We start from the raw sequence: 14,982 nt of genomic DNA on the forward strand, positions 1-14,982 counted from the left end.
TGCTGAGTCTGGCTTTGAACTTGTGATCCTTCTGCCTTTGCCTCCCAAGCTGCAGGGATTAAAGGTATGTGCCACTGTGCCCATCCACTGTGGACTATTTCTGATGCTGGGCTGCCCTCATGCCCACAGTTCTGGGTCAGGGCGTGTTGCCTTGGAATGGCAGAAAAGATCTTGGGCTCAACCTAGTTTACCTGCTCACCAATACATGCTGTAAAATTGACCAACAAATACTGAACAGAAAGCATTTTGTGTTTCTGTATCTATTGAAAAGAACCGATATAGAATATACAAAATGTGCACATCATTGTTACATTTAAAAATTCTGGGGCTGGGGATGTGGCTCAAGCAGTAGTGCGCTCACCTGGCATGCATGTGGCCCGGGTTTGATCCTCAGCACCACATACAAACAAAGATGTTGTGTCTGCCGAAAACTAAAAAATAAATATTCTAAAAAATAGAACAAGTGCTAAAAAAAAAAAGAAAAGAAAAGAAACAAATTCTGCTCAACTAAATTAGGTCCCCACAGGTTTAATTACCTTTCTGAGGGATTAGAGGATTCCAGCTAATGTTCAGATGACATATTGAATCAATTATTCAAGTGAGAGAAAAGAAGTGTTAAGATAATTTTCAAATTCTAGTTATGTGGCTGAAGGAAATAAAACACTAAAGGAATTTACACAGCAGATGTATTTGTGAGTGAAGTACAGAAAGTTCCCAGTACAATATTTATTTGGTTCTTTCCCATTTTTAATTAATAAAACACAGATGCTAGGACAAAGACAAGATGAACTGAGAAGGTGCCTTTGCCCTCCCACCCCACCCCAACCCACCCACCTGAGCCCAGTCTCATCCAACCCCAGAGTCTGGGACTCAGACGGGAACAAAAGAAGCAGAGGCCTGTGGTCACAGCCCCTGTTGGGATCTGTTCCCATCTCTGAGGCGTGGAAACCACAAATTTCTAGATACTGGCAACTTCTAAAGTTTGAGCTTTGGGGGAATAATTACTTCCTTTCCCCATTCTTTAAAAAAAAAAAAAAAATCCCATTACATGGGTTTGATTCTTAACACTGAGGAAAACCAAAACAAAACTGAAAACCAAAAGCCAATCAAACAAAAAATGATTGCCACGAATAACTGTTTGTCAATCTTCCCAAACAAGCATTGCTAATTTGCCTTCCCCCAAACAGGACTTTGTTATTGAAGTAATTCTAAGAGTTTCCTTCATATGAGAGACCTTGCAACACTTGAATGTAAAGTGACTTCTTTTGTAGGGATTAGTTATTTGAGGAGAAGAAACTTTCTCCCTGATGATTTGGGCACAGATGGTAAAGATGAGGCCCCCATGTTTATCTTCTATGGACCAGACTTTTACCTCGTGCATTTCCATGTGTAAGTGTTAGAATCCAATCACTTATGCTATGCTGTTTCCCTGTCTCCTTCAAAGTTTTTACCCAGCCTCCGTGTAGTTATCAAGGACTCAAATGGGTGTTGCAGCATCTACTATAATTTGAACAGTAGGTTTCACCCTAGCAGGTCTTATTCACCATCCTTAGCACTTAGCACAAAGCCTGGCACATGGTAGTGCTGAATGAAGATTTGTGACTGAATGAATAAATGAGTCTCAAAGACCACAGGCTGGAAACTGGGCTGCTTCTCCTCCTGTTCCTTACACCATCATTTTTGTTATTAACACTTCATAGAGAGCATTCTGGGACCCCTCATTTGGAAACAGGGAACAACTGGAGGTACCTGGGAGAAGACCCAAACTCTCCACAAGAAAATAGCTGAATCCCCACCCTTTCCAAAAAGAAAAAAAAAAAAAAAAAAAAAAGAAAGAAAGAAAGAAAAAGGAAGAGAGAGAGAAAGAAAGAAAAGAAAAGAAAGAGAACAGTCCTGCACAGTGGTGCATGCTTGTAATCCCAGTGGCTTGGGAAGCGGAGGCAGGAGGATGGAGAGTTCAAAACCAGCAAGGCACTAAGCTACTCAGTGAGGCCATGTCCCTAATTAAAACAAAAAATAGGGCTGGAGATGTGGCTCAGTGGTAGAGTGCCCCTGAGTTCAATCCCCGGTACCAAAAAAAAAAAAAAAAAAAAAAAGAACGTATTAAAAGTAGCTGTGAAGAGAAATAGGAAAGTTGTCAAACAAACTTAGATTTGTGTGTTAAATGAAGTTCCAAGACAAGCTGAGCTATGTTGGCAGATTAGAGACAAGAGAAAGGACTAGGCAGGGAGAGAGGTGCTGAGAAGTAACATTAAAAGACCACCTTCTCCAACCCTCCCATCTTATAGATGAGGTATCCAACAGCGATTCACACGGCTGATGAGTAGAAGTGCTGAAAAGTAAACCCTTGTGTCCTGACACCCATTCAAACCCCTCTACACTGTTTCTGTTTGCCCCAACTCCATAAGGACCAGGCACGTCCAGTAAGTCCAGGGAAAAGCCTTTATATTGTATTTAAGTGCTTGAAATAGTAGGCCTCAGTTATTGGAGGGTGCAACGACTTCCATGCCCCACAAAAACTCCCAGTGAAATTCAATTTTCATTGTGAGGTATTAAGAGGTGGGGGAAAAAAAGAGGTGGGACCTTTATGAGGTGATTTGGTCATGAGGGTGCTGTCTTCATGAATGGATTAATCCACTTATGGACTAATGGGTTCATGGGTTAACTTGAGGGTGGATCTGTTACAAAAGCCAGTTTGGTTCTGTCTCTAACATGAGCCTTTTTTGCTATGGGGATGCCCTGCATGGCCTCAGGATCCTGCAGACAGCCTCACCCAGCAAGAAGAACTTCCCCAGATGCAGTCAGCTTGATCTTGAACTTCCCAGCCTTCAGAACTGTGAATCAAAATAAATCCTTTTTTCCCCCTTTTAGTGTTGGGTATTGTTATAGCAACAGAAAACAGATCAGGATGAGGTTGAGCATGAGTAGTGGAAGCCCGCACCCTTGTGTGGTAATATCAAAGCCTGCTGACTTTCCCAGAGCCCCATGCTTGAACCCTCTTAGGTATCTGTCAAAGACATGGTTCCTGGGCCACCTCTGCCAACAGCAGGTGAGAACAGCCAGCACTACTTACATCTGACTGTGGGCTGGTGTTGTGCCATGAACTTTGCATGCATTGTCAGCTCTACTAAATCCCATGGCAACCTATGGGTTGCAGCCCGCCATCACTTAACATTTTACATGTGGAACAGAGGTGTCATGCCATTAAATAACCCGCTCACTATCCATAGTTTCCACGTGGCAGAGAGAAGACGTGATCCAGGCAGTCTTACCCCCAAGGCACCCTGTAGCTCAGTGCCATGCTACCTGCCTATTGAAGCCAGTTTAGTAGATTCAGCCTTGTGCCATCACCGCAATGTGGTCCTTGTCACCTCACCCACAGATTGCTTCTCAGTCTCTTTCCAGTTTCTGGTGTCTTCTCCTTCCCATTAATTTCTGTTTATTTTCTCAAACTGATTTCTAAATAGCTGAAGGTTTTTTCTCACGTGGACCAATCTTCCAATACTCTGTAAACACTGGCTGGTTGTTGAACAACTCAGGTCAATGCTGACACTATCTGGATTTGGCATTTCCCACAAATTACAGGGCTCAGTCACACAAGACTGCCCCTCAGATATCAGGAGAGGGGCCTGCCTGGGCCACCCATATTTCTAACTGACCAGCTATAAATCCCATGACCCCAACCTCAGGGTTGATAATCAGCTAGAGCAATGCACAAAACTCCAAAACTTCCTATTAAGAGTTGATTATAAAAGAATACAACTCAGGAATAGCCCAATGGAAAAGATGAACAGGGCAAGATATGGGGAGTGGATTGCAGAGATCCCATGCCCTCACAGGGCATGCCTCCCCTCCAGGAACCTCTGTATGGTCAGCGACTTATCATACTTCTTTGTCAAGAGTTTTTACAGAGCTTGGTTTCTAGCTCTTCTCCTCCTGGAGGCTGATGCATGAGGTTGGAAGTTCCAACTCTCTAATCCTCTAATCATTTGGTTTTTCTAGTGACTGGCCCCATCTTGAGGGTCTCCATGGCTCTACCCTAAGTAACCTCATTAGCTTAAACTCAGGTATTATCAAAGGAGTTCACTGTGAACACCAAGAACTCTTAGGAAATTTCTTAGGTGTTATGAGTTCTGTGACAGGAACAAATAGTCATATTTTATTACATCAGTCACCCTCCACTCAGAAATCCTACAGTTTACCATAACAAGAGAGGTCTAACTTCTCAGGTGGGCTGTAAGACTTCGACAACCTCACCTCCCTTGATTTCTGCCACACCACTCTAGTCTAGGCTGGTTCATCTTGCAGACTCCTGCCTGGACACCTGTGGCTCATACTGCTTCCCCTTCAGGAATGGAAACATCTCACTGAAACAAAGTTCCTTAGGATTCCAGGTGTTCAGACATGTACAGAGCCTCTGAGACAAGCAGATTCAATGTATGTGAAAAACTGCTGGCCTCCAGAAGGGACTGGCATAGCTAAAGATCATAGATTTCCTCCCTCCCTCCCTCCCTCCCTCCCTCCCTCCCTTCCTTCCTTCCTTCCTTCCTTCCTTCCTTCCTTCTGGAACTGGGATTAAGCCTAGGAGGACTTTACCATTGAGCTATATCCCCAACCTTATTTATTTATTTATTTATTTATTATTGATTTCTTTATCTGAATTTTGAGACACAGTCTCATCAAGTTGCTTGAGGCCTTGCTTATTTGCTGAGGCTGGCCTTGAACTTTAGACCATCTTGTCTCAGTCTCCTGAGTTGCTGTGATACAGGTGTAAACCACTGTAATCAGCATAGATTTATTTCTTAAAAGGCCAAGAGAACAGTAACAATCTCTGAATTTCCAGTGAGTAGTGCTGGAGGTGCAAACTTCAAATTAGCAAACTACTACACAAACTTTCAAACGCACCAACCAGAAGGAAAAAAAGATGAATTAGACTACACCAAATGAAGTATTTTCTGTTTAATGGAAGACATCATGATAGATATGGCATAATTGGAAGATAATTACAATGTCTAATACTGATCATAAATAATAACTAGAACTGCTAAAAATTAAGAAAAATAAAGCAAACATCATTTTTTTTCTTTTGCAATACAGGCCTCACTCGTGGTTGGAAAGCAATGAGCTACATCCTCAGCCCATCCCCAGCTCCAAAGTTCTGCTAAATTGCAGAGGCTGGCCTTGAACTTGTGATCCTCTTGCCTTAGCCTTCCAAGTAGCTAGGATTACAGGTGAGCACCACCATGTCTGGCAAATCAAGACTTATCTAAAGAAAAAGACTAGAAGATGTGAACAATTAGGGAAGAGAAAACCTAAAAAGTCAAGCAACATATCTAAAGTTGTCCCAGTTCATTAGTTATTAGAAAAACACAAGATAAAACAATGTGAAACAGGAAAGCTGAATTATGCTATGAAAAATAGGTAAAGATATAGGGATTTACATGTTTTGCTTGGGTTGCAGGGTGGGCAGGGACTCCAGTCATCCAGAAAGGAAATGTGGTAGTCCCGAGTCAAGTACTATATACATGTGCTCTGTGACCAGCAACTTTGCTTTTGGGTACAGTTCTCAAAGAAATCCTGCAGGAAGATATTTGAAGCAGCCTAATTTGTGAGTCAGGTAAGGTGGGATAGAAAATATTTTAAATTAGTAGAAAAGAGACATAGAGCAAGGAAAGGAAAAATATTTTTTGATTTAAAGTTCCACATACTACTTTTCCAGGTCTATCTCTCCCCAGTCCTGTCACTCCCAAATTTTGGGGAAATCTGTAAATCTCAAGGTTAGCATAAATTTACCAATTTATGATAATTACCTTATTCACTGTTAATTAGGCAAAGAGAAATATGCTGTTTTGAGGAACTGCTAATTTAGGTACCTTTCCAGTGTTATTATTGATAAGATAATGGAGACTATATCAGCCTAAGGATCCGCACAGTGAACAGACTGTCAGAAACTGTCTTGTGATCAGACTGATGTCATCCTTAAATACCATTTTATGCCCACCCATCATCTAGTTGCCTTTAAAAAAAGAGCTGGAGACCCCCAAAACCCATTTCTCACTCTCAAGATGATCTGCATTCTCTCTTGAATGTGTATTCTTGGCTTTCCTAAATACATCTCTGTGTCTCTAGGGACACATGCTGAAATTCTTTTCTATCATGTGTGTCAAGGACCCTCTGGTCTTGGGTCAAATACTCCTCACTCTCCAAGGAACTCCTTGCTACTCTCTCCTGGAGATAATCTTTTCTCTGGTGATTCAGGGAAACTATCTCTAGACTGGCATTGGCTGCAGTGGCTGGGTTAAATGCATGACCACCATGGAGCACTGCACACAGTGTTATATAGGTACTGGCAAATGCCAAGTGATGTGTGTGAATCACAGAAACAAGGACTGTTTATTTACATAATTTTAAAATATAAGCACATAAAGGTTCTACAAGTACACACAGAAACAAAGCCATATAAATCAAACACATTAGACTGGCTGCCTATTTAGGAAGTGGGAATTGCAGCCAAAGATCTATTCAGTCTAACTGTTCCCGGAGTGTGTTAAAGGCAGGGGACATGGTCCCCAACCTGGATGCAGGGTCAAGCACTTGGGAGCAGAAAGTGGGCTCAGCAGCCAGAGCCTCAAAAGTAGGAACCAGGTAAATAAAAAGCCACCCTTCTGGGAAGCCATCGAGACCCAAGGATAGTTATCTTCCTTATAGAACATGGGCAAGAATCTCACCTCTGTGAGTCCCTTTAGTTTTGTGCTTTGAGGAGATTTCATAAGGCACTCAATAAGTAAATATTAAGAATACTTACACAATGGGATTTAGGAAAGATGGTGGAGGGGAGGCAGGTGGTGGTTTGTGCCAGTCTGTCAGAACCAGATAAACTGACAGATCCAAATTCAAACCTTCTCTTCCTCACAACTTTGTTCCCCAGGGCATATGGAACTAACCTTTAGAGAGTGCTTTACTGTGAGCCACAGGAGGATAGGGCCTTTGACATTTATTCTCAGGTACTTCTCACAGAAATCTTACATGGTAGGGATTATCATTTCTGTTTTAACAGTTGAGGAACACAGAGGCTCGGTGAAGTAACTAGGCTAATGTATACCATTGGTGCATTCTCTGTCTTCCACATTCCTCATGGATCTGCTAAAACAGCCACACCAACTAGCAAAGTCTGTCACCCTTCCCCTAGTGTTCAGCCAAGTAGCTGAGTCCATGGGATCCCCAGGCTTGCCCTGAGGCCTCCACAGCTATCAGAACTATTCCAGCTGCTCTCACAGGGCCATGGCAGATCTAGAAAGCCTACATCACCCTGGAGGATCTTGCTTTAGGGCACTTCTGGGATTAAGCTAGATTCCAGGACCTTTATCTTCCACAACCTCCAGTCCTTAGATGTGGCTTCTCTAAACCAGATCCCACATACAGGAAACTGAAAATGCCCTTCATAGCCGTTTTCCACCCTGATCCAAAACTCCAGTCTCTTGATAATTGAGACATAGCAGGTGGCTACAATGGAGAAATTGTTTGTAGCAAAATACAACAAATTCCCTGAAGGTTATTATAATATAGCAAGATAACAGTAAAAACAAAAAAAAAAAACAAACAAACAACTCAAAGATGGAATACAGCAGAGCTGTATCACATGATGTAGCAATACAAGAACTGGGATTTTGCTGGGTGTGGTGGTGAATGCCTGTAATCTTGGAGGCTCAGGAAAGTGAGGCAGGAATATTGCAAAGTTCAAAGCCAGACTCAGCAACTGAGTGAGGACCTAAGCAATTTATAGAGACCCCTGGGTCTCAAAATAAAAAGGGCTGGGGTTGTGGCTCAGTGGCTAAACACCCCTGGGTTCAATCTCTGGTATAAAAAAGAAAAAGAAAAAAAGAAAAGAACTGGGATTTTATGCAGGTCAAATCATGCTTATCAAACATCCATAAACTGGGCAGAGTAAGTCCTGATGGAAAGCTATCAGGAACATGGCCATGAACCTTGCCATTCAACCTCCTCCCCACTTTACTCCCTGCCAATGTTGTATAAGGAGTCTATTTTCCTCAGGCCCCAGTCCAATTACTTTGAACAATATTGAAAGAAAGTAATTTCATTCCACAAAAAGTATTTTAAACATTCACAAAGGAGATGGGATGCAACTTGTAGCAGATCACTCTAGATTCACCTGTCTTGTCATCAACATTTGATATGATGATCAACATCATGAGCTCAATATGATTTAAAGAGTGAAATATTATTATTAGGAAAACTAGGAAGCCTTCAATTTTTTTTCACCAAAGGGAGCTTACACAACTGAGGAGGAAAAAGTTGTTTTCTGTGATTGATGTGTGAAATCAAAATAAACTCATTTAAGGTTTATTCTACTCCTCTGGAAGGAAGTGGAGACTTAAACTAGTAACAATTCAATTATATAAACATTTAAGTTGGCATTATTGTTTGCAAAGCATCAGGAAGATCTAGCTGTGGAAATAGCAAGACAAAGAGAACAGAGAGTTCTTGACAAAGATGCTGGTGAGCACCCGGTCCCAACTCTGGAAATTTAGGGAGCTGTTTGAATGGCTGCAGCTTTGGGTATCCCTGATAATCTCTAAACCAACAATCAGAACACAGGGAACTCTTTCCCTTTCCCTCATCTCTCCAAAATAAGCTTTCTTCTTGGGGTGGGGGTATGACTAAACAACTATGCCCTCTATCATCTTTTCCTGTCCTCCCTTTTCCAAGTATCCAGAGGTTCTCCTGACCTCTGAGCTTTTCTTGTGTAAAGTGTACTTTCTGTCAGCCTTCTGTGTCCCAGCCTGGACCACACCTTCCCTTCCCTTCCACACATGACTTCACCAATTCCTGGGAATTTTGCTCTATTCTTCCTCTTCCAAAACTCTTAAGTTGTCTTGTTCCTAGCTTGTTGTTTGTTTTTAACAGTGTGGTGGAATTCTTTCATTGTAGACTAACATGAGGTTAAACTTGGCCCATGGCTTGATTTAAAACAGCCATCACCATATATACTTCTCAGTTACCCCTATCTATTACTGTGTAACCCCCTTCCTGTCCCTTTTCTAGAATTTGGCCCAACAAACAAAGCATCACATTTTACAAAATATTTGGGAGGGTGAACTAAACTCTTTAAATGTTTAAGTTGGGCTCTCTTCCTAAATCTCTGCTGTCAAACAGATTTTATTAAAATCTCAAGAGTTTCAGTATTTTGGTCCTCTCTTAAGTTTCTTTCTTTTGAACCTACACTGCAGTGTGTCTGGTAAATAACAAACATTCCTAGAGACCATACTCTGTACAGACAATGCTTTGAGGCTGTAGGCTGAGACACAGGGAGTAAATAACGTGCCTCAGGTCACACAGAAAGTAGCTGAGCCGGAAATCTACTCAAGGCTGTGAGTTTATTATGCTCAAGCTTCAGGGTCAAAGGACCGGGTGTCCATTCTTATTATTTTCCTCTTGGTGCTGGTGACCTGCATCATTTACTTAGCTTTGACTCTCAGCTTCCCTTTCAATAAAATTGAGATAAGACATTATTTGAAAAATTCAGCAGTAAATGAGAGAAATGCGTGAGGGCCCTATTCAGCCCTTAGTCCTCAACAACTGTCAAAGCCCTACAGGCAGAGAGGGATCCCGCTCCTGTAAATAACCCCATCTCACACTGAGGGCCCAAACATCAGTTTAAGACTTTTAAGTCTGAAATCTTATACCCAATCTACACACTGGTCAGAGTCTAGCTCTTGCCACGCAGTGCCACCGGCTCCACGCAGTGCCATCTGGCAACTCTCTGGGTCTGGGACTTCTAATCTGGGAGCTCTTGGCTTACCATGGCATCGTAGCGCAGAGCGTTCATAAAGTGCGCCACTTCGGAGCCCTTGTACACAGTAAACCAGATGGTGCCCTGGTACTGGTCGCCGGCGTCCAGCAATAGCACGTTGGGTTCGGTTTGGCGGATCTGCTGCACCTTGGTGAAGAGCCTCGCCACACCGCCCACACAAAGGCTGGCGTTGCGGCACTTGCCGGAGTCCTTGCTGGTCTGCTCCAGCCGGCTGTGCACATCGTTGGTGTGCAGGATGGTGAGCTCCCAGGCGCCAGCTACGGGCCACAGCAGTGCGTCCAGCGCGAGGAGCAGCAGGACAGGCGCTGGCGCAGCCGCGGGACCCATGGCTGCGACGCGTAGAGCCTACGCGACTGCGTGCGGGCCGGGCGAGTGCCGGCGAGTGCAGGCCAGCAGCCGGGGCTGGGCTAGGCGCCCTGGCTAAAGGGGCGGGGCCGGGGCGGGTCCTCCTAATGCTCTGAGGCCCACCGGGAGGGCTAGGCGCACGCCCGCGCAGTCACCCGATCCGACCCTGGCACCTGGAGCCCGGGGCGCCGCTAGGGGCTGGCAAGAGTTGCCTAAAGGAACAGTGAGGAAGTTGTTCCGGGCGGTGAGCGGGCACCGGCAGCGATCCCGGGAGTCTGGGCACCGGCAACCCCACTGCTGGTGGTTTTCTGTTTCCCCGGTGCGCGGAAGGAATTGGAACGGTTCGCCAAGTGTGGGGATCCTCACTGATCCTCGCGTCTTGGGGGTTTCTCTACGAGAATGTATGATTTCTGTTGGACTTGTGGTTGCAAGAGCCATCACTTTGAAGAGCAAAAAGAGAAAAGAAGGGGTGGAAAGCAAGATGAGCAAGTCGGTGCGCGTGCGGTGGGGGCGCAGAGTAAGGAGCGAGGCAGGAAAGAGGAGCGCTTTGCAATTTGGGCTGCGGAAGCCAAAAGCTCCTTTTAAGATGTGACGCCCTGTGTAGTTTTGAGAGCTCAGCAAGTCTAAAGTGCTTAGATTTGCAGTCTCTCCGAAGTTAAGAAATCACTAGAATGCAGTCCCTCGTTTATTTGCGATTAAAATCTCAGTGATAAGACAGCACAGCGATGCTTGGACAGCTCCGGAAATCTAATCGGATCCTGTGGGCGTGGGGCGTGGGATTGGGGTAGTGAAGGAGTTCTCGGACAGCTCTTTGGGCACTCTGCTGTCCTCCGTTGCTTTTCTGATAATCTCTTTTTTCTGTTCTATTTTTGAGGTTTTAAGGATGGTGTGTGTGTGTGTGTGTGTGTGTGTGTGTGTGTATGTGTGTTTGTGTGTATGTGTGTTTGTGTGTTTGTGTGTGTGTGACGGAAGGCAATAATAGGAATACATATAACAAACATTTCATTATTATCGAATTAAAATTGCTGCAGAATGTCCCTCTGGGTGTCTCTGGATTGATTCCAGGACTCGAATTAAATATAACCAACCCTCTAGCAGCTTTGGGAAGAAATGGGAATGAGAATTAGTTTGTGTCCCCATTAGGTATTCTTCACACTCCTCCAAAATGCATCAAGCTAGTCCTGTTGTTTAAAAGATTTTTTAAATAGTGCGAAAATGCACATAATATAAAATTTGCTATTTAACCATTTTAAGTGTACAGTTCAGTGGCATTAGGTATATATCACGGGCACTGATCTTCAAAACTTTTTCATCTTCCCAGAATGAGATTTTGTAGCCATTAAACAATGATTCCTCATTTCCTCTTCCCTAACACCTGGCAACGGGTGTTCTAATTTCCGTCTCTGTGCGTTTGACTATTCTAAGTACCTCCTGTAAAAGCGAGTATACACTATTTGTCCTTTCATAACTGGCTTGTTTCACTGAGCCGAATGTTTTCAAGGTTCATCCATATTGTACACAGTAAGTAATAATTGCCTTTTTTTTTAACAGCTGAATAATGTTTCATTCTATGTAATACCACATTTTGTTTGTCCATTTGTCAGGTGATGGATACCTTTGCCTCTTGTGAATAAAGCTGCTATGAAAATAATGTACAAATATCTATTCAAGTTCCTTCCTTTACTTCTTTTGGTTATACACTCAGAAGTGAATTGTTGGATCCCAGGATAATTCTTAAGTTTAATTTTTGAGGAAGCAGCACATTTTCTTCTAGAGTGTCTGCACCATTTTACATTTTTGCCAGTAATTCACAAAAGTTCCCCTTTCTCCACTTATTTTCATCTGGTTTTCTTAAATGATAGCCATCCTGAGGGATATGGAGTGGCATCACATTGTGATTTTGATTGGCATTTCTCTAATGATTACACACACTTCTCCAAAATGTATCAAGCTAGGGTTGAGCATCTTTTCATGTGCTTATTGTTCTTTTGTATGTTTTCTTTGTGGAACTGTCTATTCATGTCCTTTGCCTATGTTTTAATTGGATTGTAGAAATTCTTTATATGCTCTGGATAATAGCATATACGTGATTTGAAAATATTTTCTCCCATTCAATGGGTTGTTTTTTTTACTCTGTTGATAATGTCATTTGATAACAAAGATTTTTTTTTTTTTTGGTAGTTCTGGGAATTGGACCCAGGTCCTTCTGCATGCCAAGCATGTGTTCTATGACTAAGCTACATCCTGGCCCCAACATTTAATTTTAATGAAGTCTGATTTATCATTTTTTCCCTTTTGTTGCTTATGCTTTTGGTGTTACGTCCAAAAACTCATGGCAAATATGATGTCATAAAACTTTCCTCCTATATTTTCTCCTATGAGTTTTATAGTTTAAAATTTTACATTTTTATTTCATTCTACTTTTTTAATGGTGTAAAATAAAATTCCAGGTTTATTCTTTTGCATGTGGGTTTCCAGATTTCCCAGTACTATTTGTAGAAAAGATGTCCCTTGCAAGTTGGTTTTAAGACATGGGGTTTGAAGCTCAGAGAATGTGAATATTTGCTCTAGAAAAGCCATATAGATTGGGAGCAGCAGAGTCTGCTCAAGATCCTTCCTCCTGAAACACCCTATAAAGCCATGTTTTGCAAGTTTTGCTCTGCTCTCCCCCACCTCCTTCAAATTTACTAGAATGGGAGTAGGAAAACTGGAAAAAATTATAACCTCAAAATATTTTTTACTTATATGAGAGTTGAAAGAAGTATAAAGAGTTCCTATTTTAGGCAGCGTTTTCACTACTATGACTAAAAGACTGATCAGCCCAATTGTAGTGGAGAAAAGGTTTATTAGAGGGCTCATGGTTTCAGAGATCTTAGTCCATAGAAGGCCTGCTCAGTTCCTTTGGGCTTGAGGTGAGGCTGAACATCATGGCGGAAGCATGTGGCAGAGGGAAACAGCTCACAAGAGATCAGGAAGCAGAGAGAGATACTCCATTCTCCAGATATATACACCAAAGCCACGCCCCAATTCCCACTTCTTCCAGCCACACCCTACCATTTTAGTTAATCCCATTTGGGATTAACTCACTAATTAGGCTAAGGCTATAACCCAATCATTTCTCCTCCAAACCTTCTTACATTTTTTTCACATGTGAGCTTTCAGGGGATACCATATCTAAACCCCAACAGTTCCCACACATTTTTCATCCATATTCCCTTATGTTAATTCATATACTATTGAAACAAAAAAAATTAACGTCAATATACAGAGCTAGCAACTACACTCCTGATTTAATTTGGATCCGCTAGCCTTTCCTTTAATGTCCTTTTTCTGTTTCAGGACACAATCCAGAATACCACTTTGCATTGAGTTTTTATGTATTCTGAGTCTTTAATCTGTGATACTTTCACAGTGTTTCTTTTGTCTTCTGTGACCCTGACACTTTTGAAGGGTACTCAATTTTGTGGACTGTCCCTCAGTTGAAGTTTATTTGATGTTTTCTCAAGATTACGTAGCAGCAGTGGATTTTTAGCAAAACTAGACATGCATGAAGTGCCTTCCCATCTTGCATTATATCAACATGACATCACTGACCATTTGTTTTTTTTAATCCAAGCATTACAATAAATTCTGAAATCCTATGTGGGGATGCTACCAGATTTCTGCTTCAAAATCATTCCTAAAGGGGCTGGGGCTATAGCTCAGTGGTAGAGCGCCTGCCCCAATCGTGTGAGGCACTGGGTTCAGTCCTCAGTACCACATAAAAATAAATAAAGATATTCAGTCCAAAATCATTCCTAAAGCCATTTGTTTGCATGCAGAGCTAAGATGGCCTTTGATTATTCATTGGTCAAAGTTTACTCTTAACACCTCGGCCTTTTATAGATTCTCCGTTTAGTCAACTCTACCTTCTACTGTTCCTTCCACAATTATTCCTCTTTACTTCCCTTTATGCCACTATCCCAGCCACCTCAGGTCAAAGCCCAGCCTTTATGTTCTAGTTCAGGTCAACATGAAATGTCTTTGACTCCTCCAGACAACAGTGAGTTTTCTCTGGTTTAAATCCCTGGTCTAGTCCTACAATCTTACATTATTGTGGCTTTTACTTTTCCCCCAATTGTTTAATGTATGTGCTTAGTCTTGCCTCTAAATTATGGAAACGGAGTAGCTGCTTCAGTAGTGCAAGTCAAGTGGCACTATCCTAAAATCTACTTGAAAGAAGATAAGTAATAATAAAAAAAACAGGAACCTTCTTGGACTCCAGCTATCTCAGAGCTGATAGTGCTGCAGATAATGCCAGGCTGTGTATGTGAAACACTCACAGGGTCACAGGAGATTCCCCAAGTTAAGTAAAACCCTTTTCTAGCAGGAGGCCCTAGATTTAATCTCCCAGACTGCAAAGGAAATAGAAAGGTATCCTGTCAATTGTCATTACATTGGGGATAACACAAAAACTTTGAGGACACAGCCTTTCAGTTTTTAAATATTATTACTTGATTCAGCAAAGATTTTGTTCACATCAATGATAAATAACATATGTAGTGCTAAAGCTAAAAGAGGTTTTAATTAATTAATTTAATTTTTGTTATTTTTATTATTTGTGGAACTGGGGATTGAACCCAAGGGCACTCTACCACTGAGCCACATCTCCAGCCTTTTAACTAATTAATTTTTAAAAATAATTTAGAGACAGGGTCTTGATAAGTTTCCCAGGCTGTCCAAATCTTGGGATTCTTCTGCCTTCATCTCCCAAGTAGCAGAGATTACAAGTGTGTGCCATTGTGCCCAGCAAGAAGTATTATTTT

General features: G+C 42.2%; 1 protein-coding gene across 1 annotated transcript in view; it reads right to left on the bottom strand.

Annotated features, from left to right (window-relative positions):
- Nucleotides 1-10,203, bottom strand: part of Nt5e (5'-nucleotidase ecto) — a 51,837-nt gene extending 41,634 nt beyond the window's left edge. Inside the window, exon 1 of the mRNA XM_076858451.2 lies at nt 9,821-10,203. Within this exon, the coding sequence (XP_076714566.1) occupies nt 9,821-10,159 (339 nt within the window). The 5' untranslated portion in view covers nt 10,160-10,203. The remainder of the gene's footprint in view (nt 1-9,820) is intronic.
- Between the last annotated feature and the right edge of the window lie 4,779 nt (nt 10,204-14,982).

The sequence above is a fragment of the Callospermophilus lateralis genome, chromosome 6 (assembly GCF_048772815.1).
Source record: "Callospermophilus lateralis isolate mCalLat2 chromosome 6, mCalLat2.hap1, whole genome shotgun sequence".
In the NCBI taxonomy this organism is placed as follows: domain Eukaryota; kingdom Metazoa; phylum Chordata; class Mammalia; order Rodentia; family Sciuridae; genus Callospermophilus; species Callospermophilus lateralis.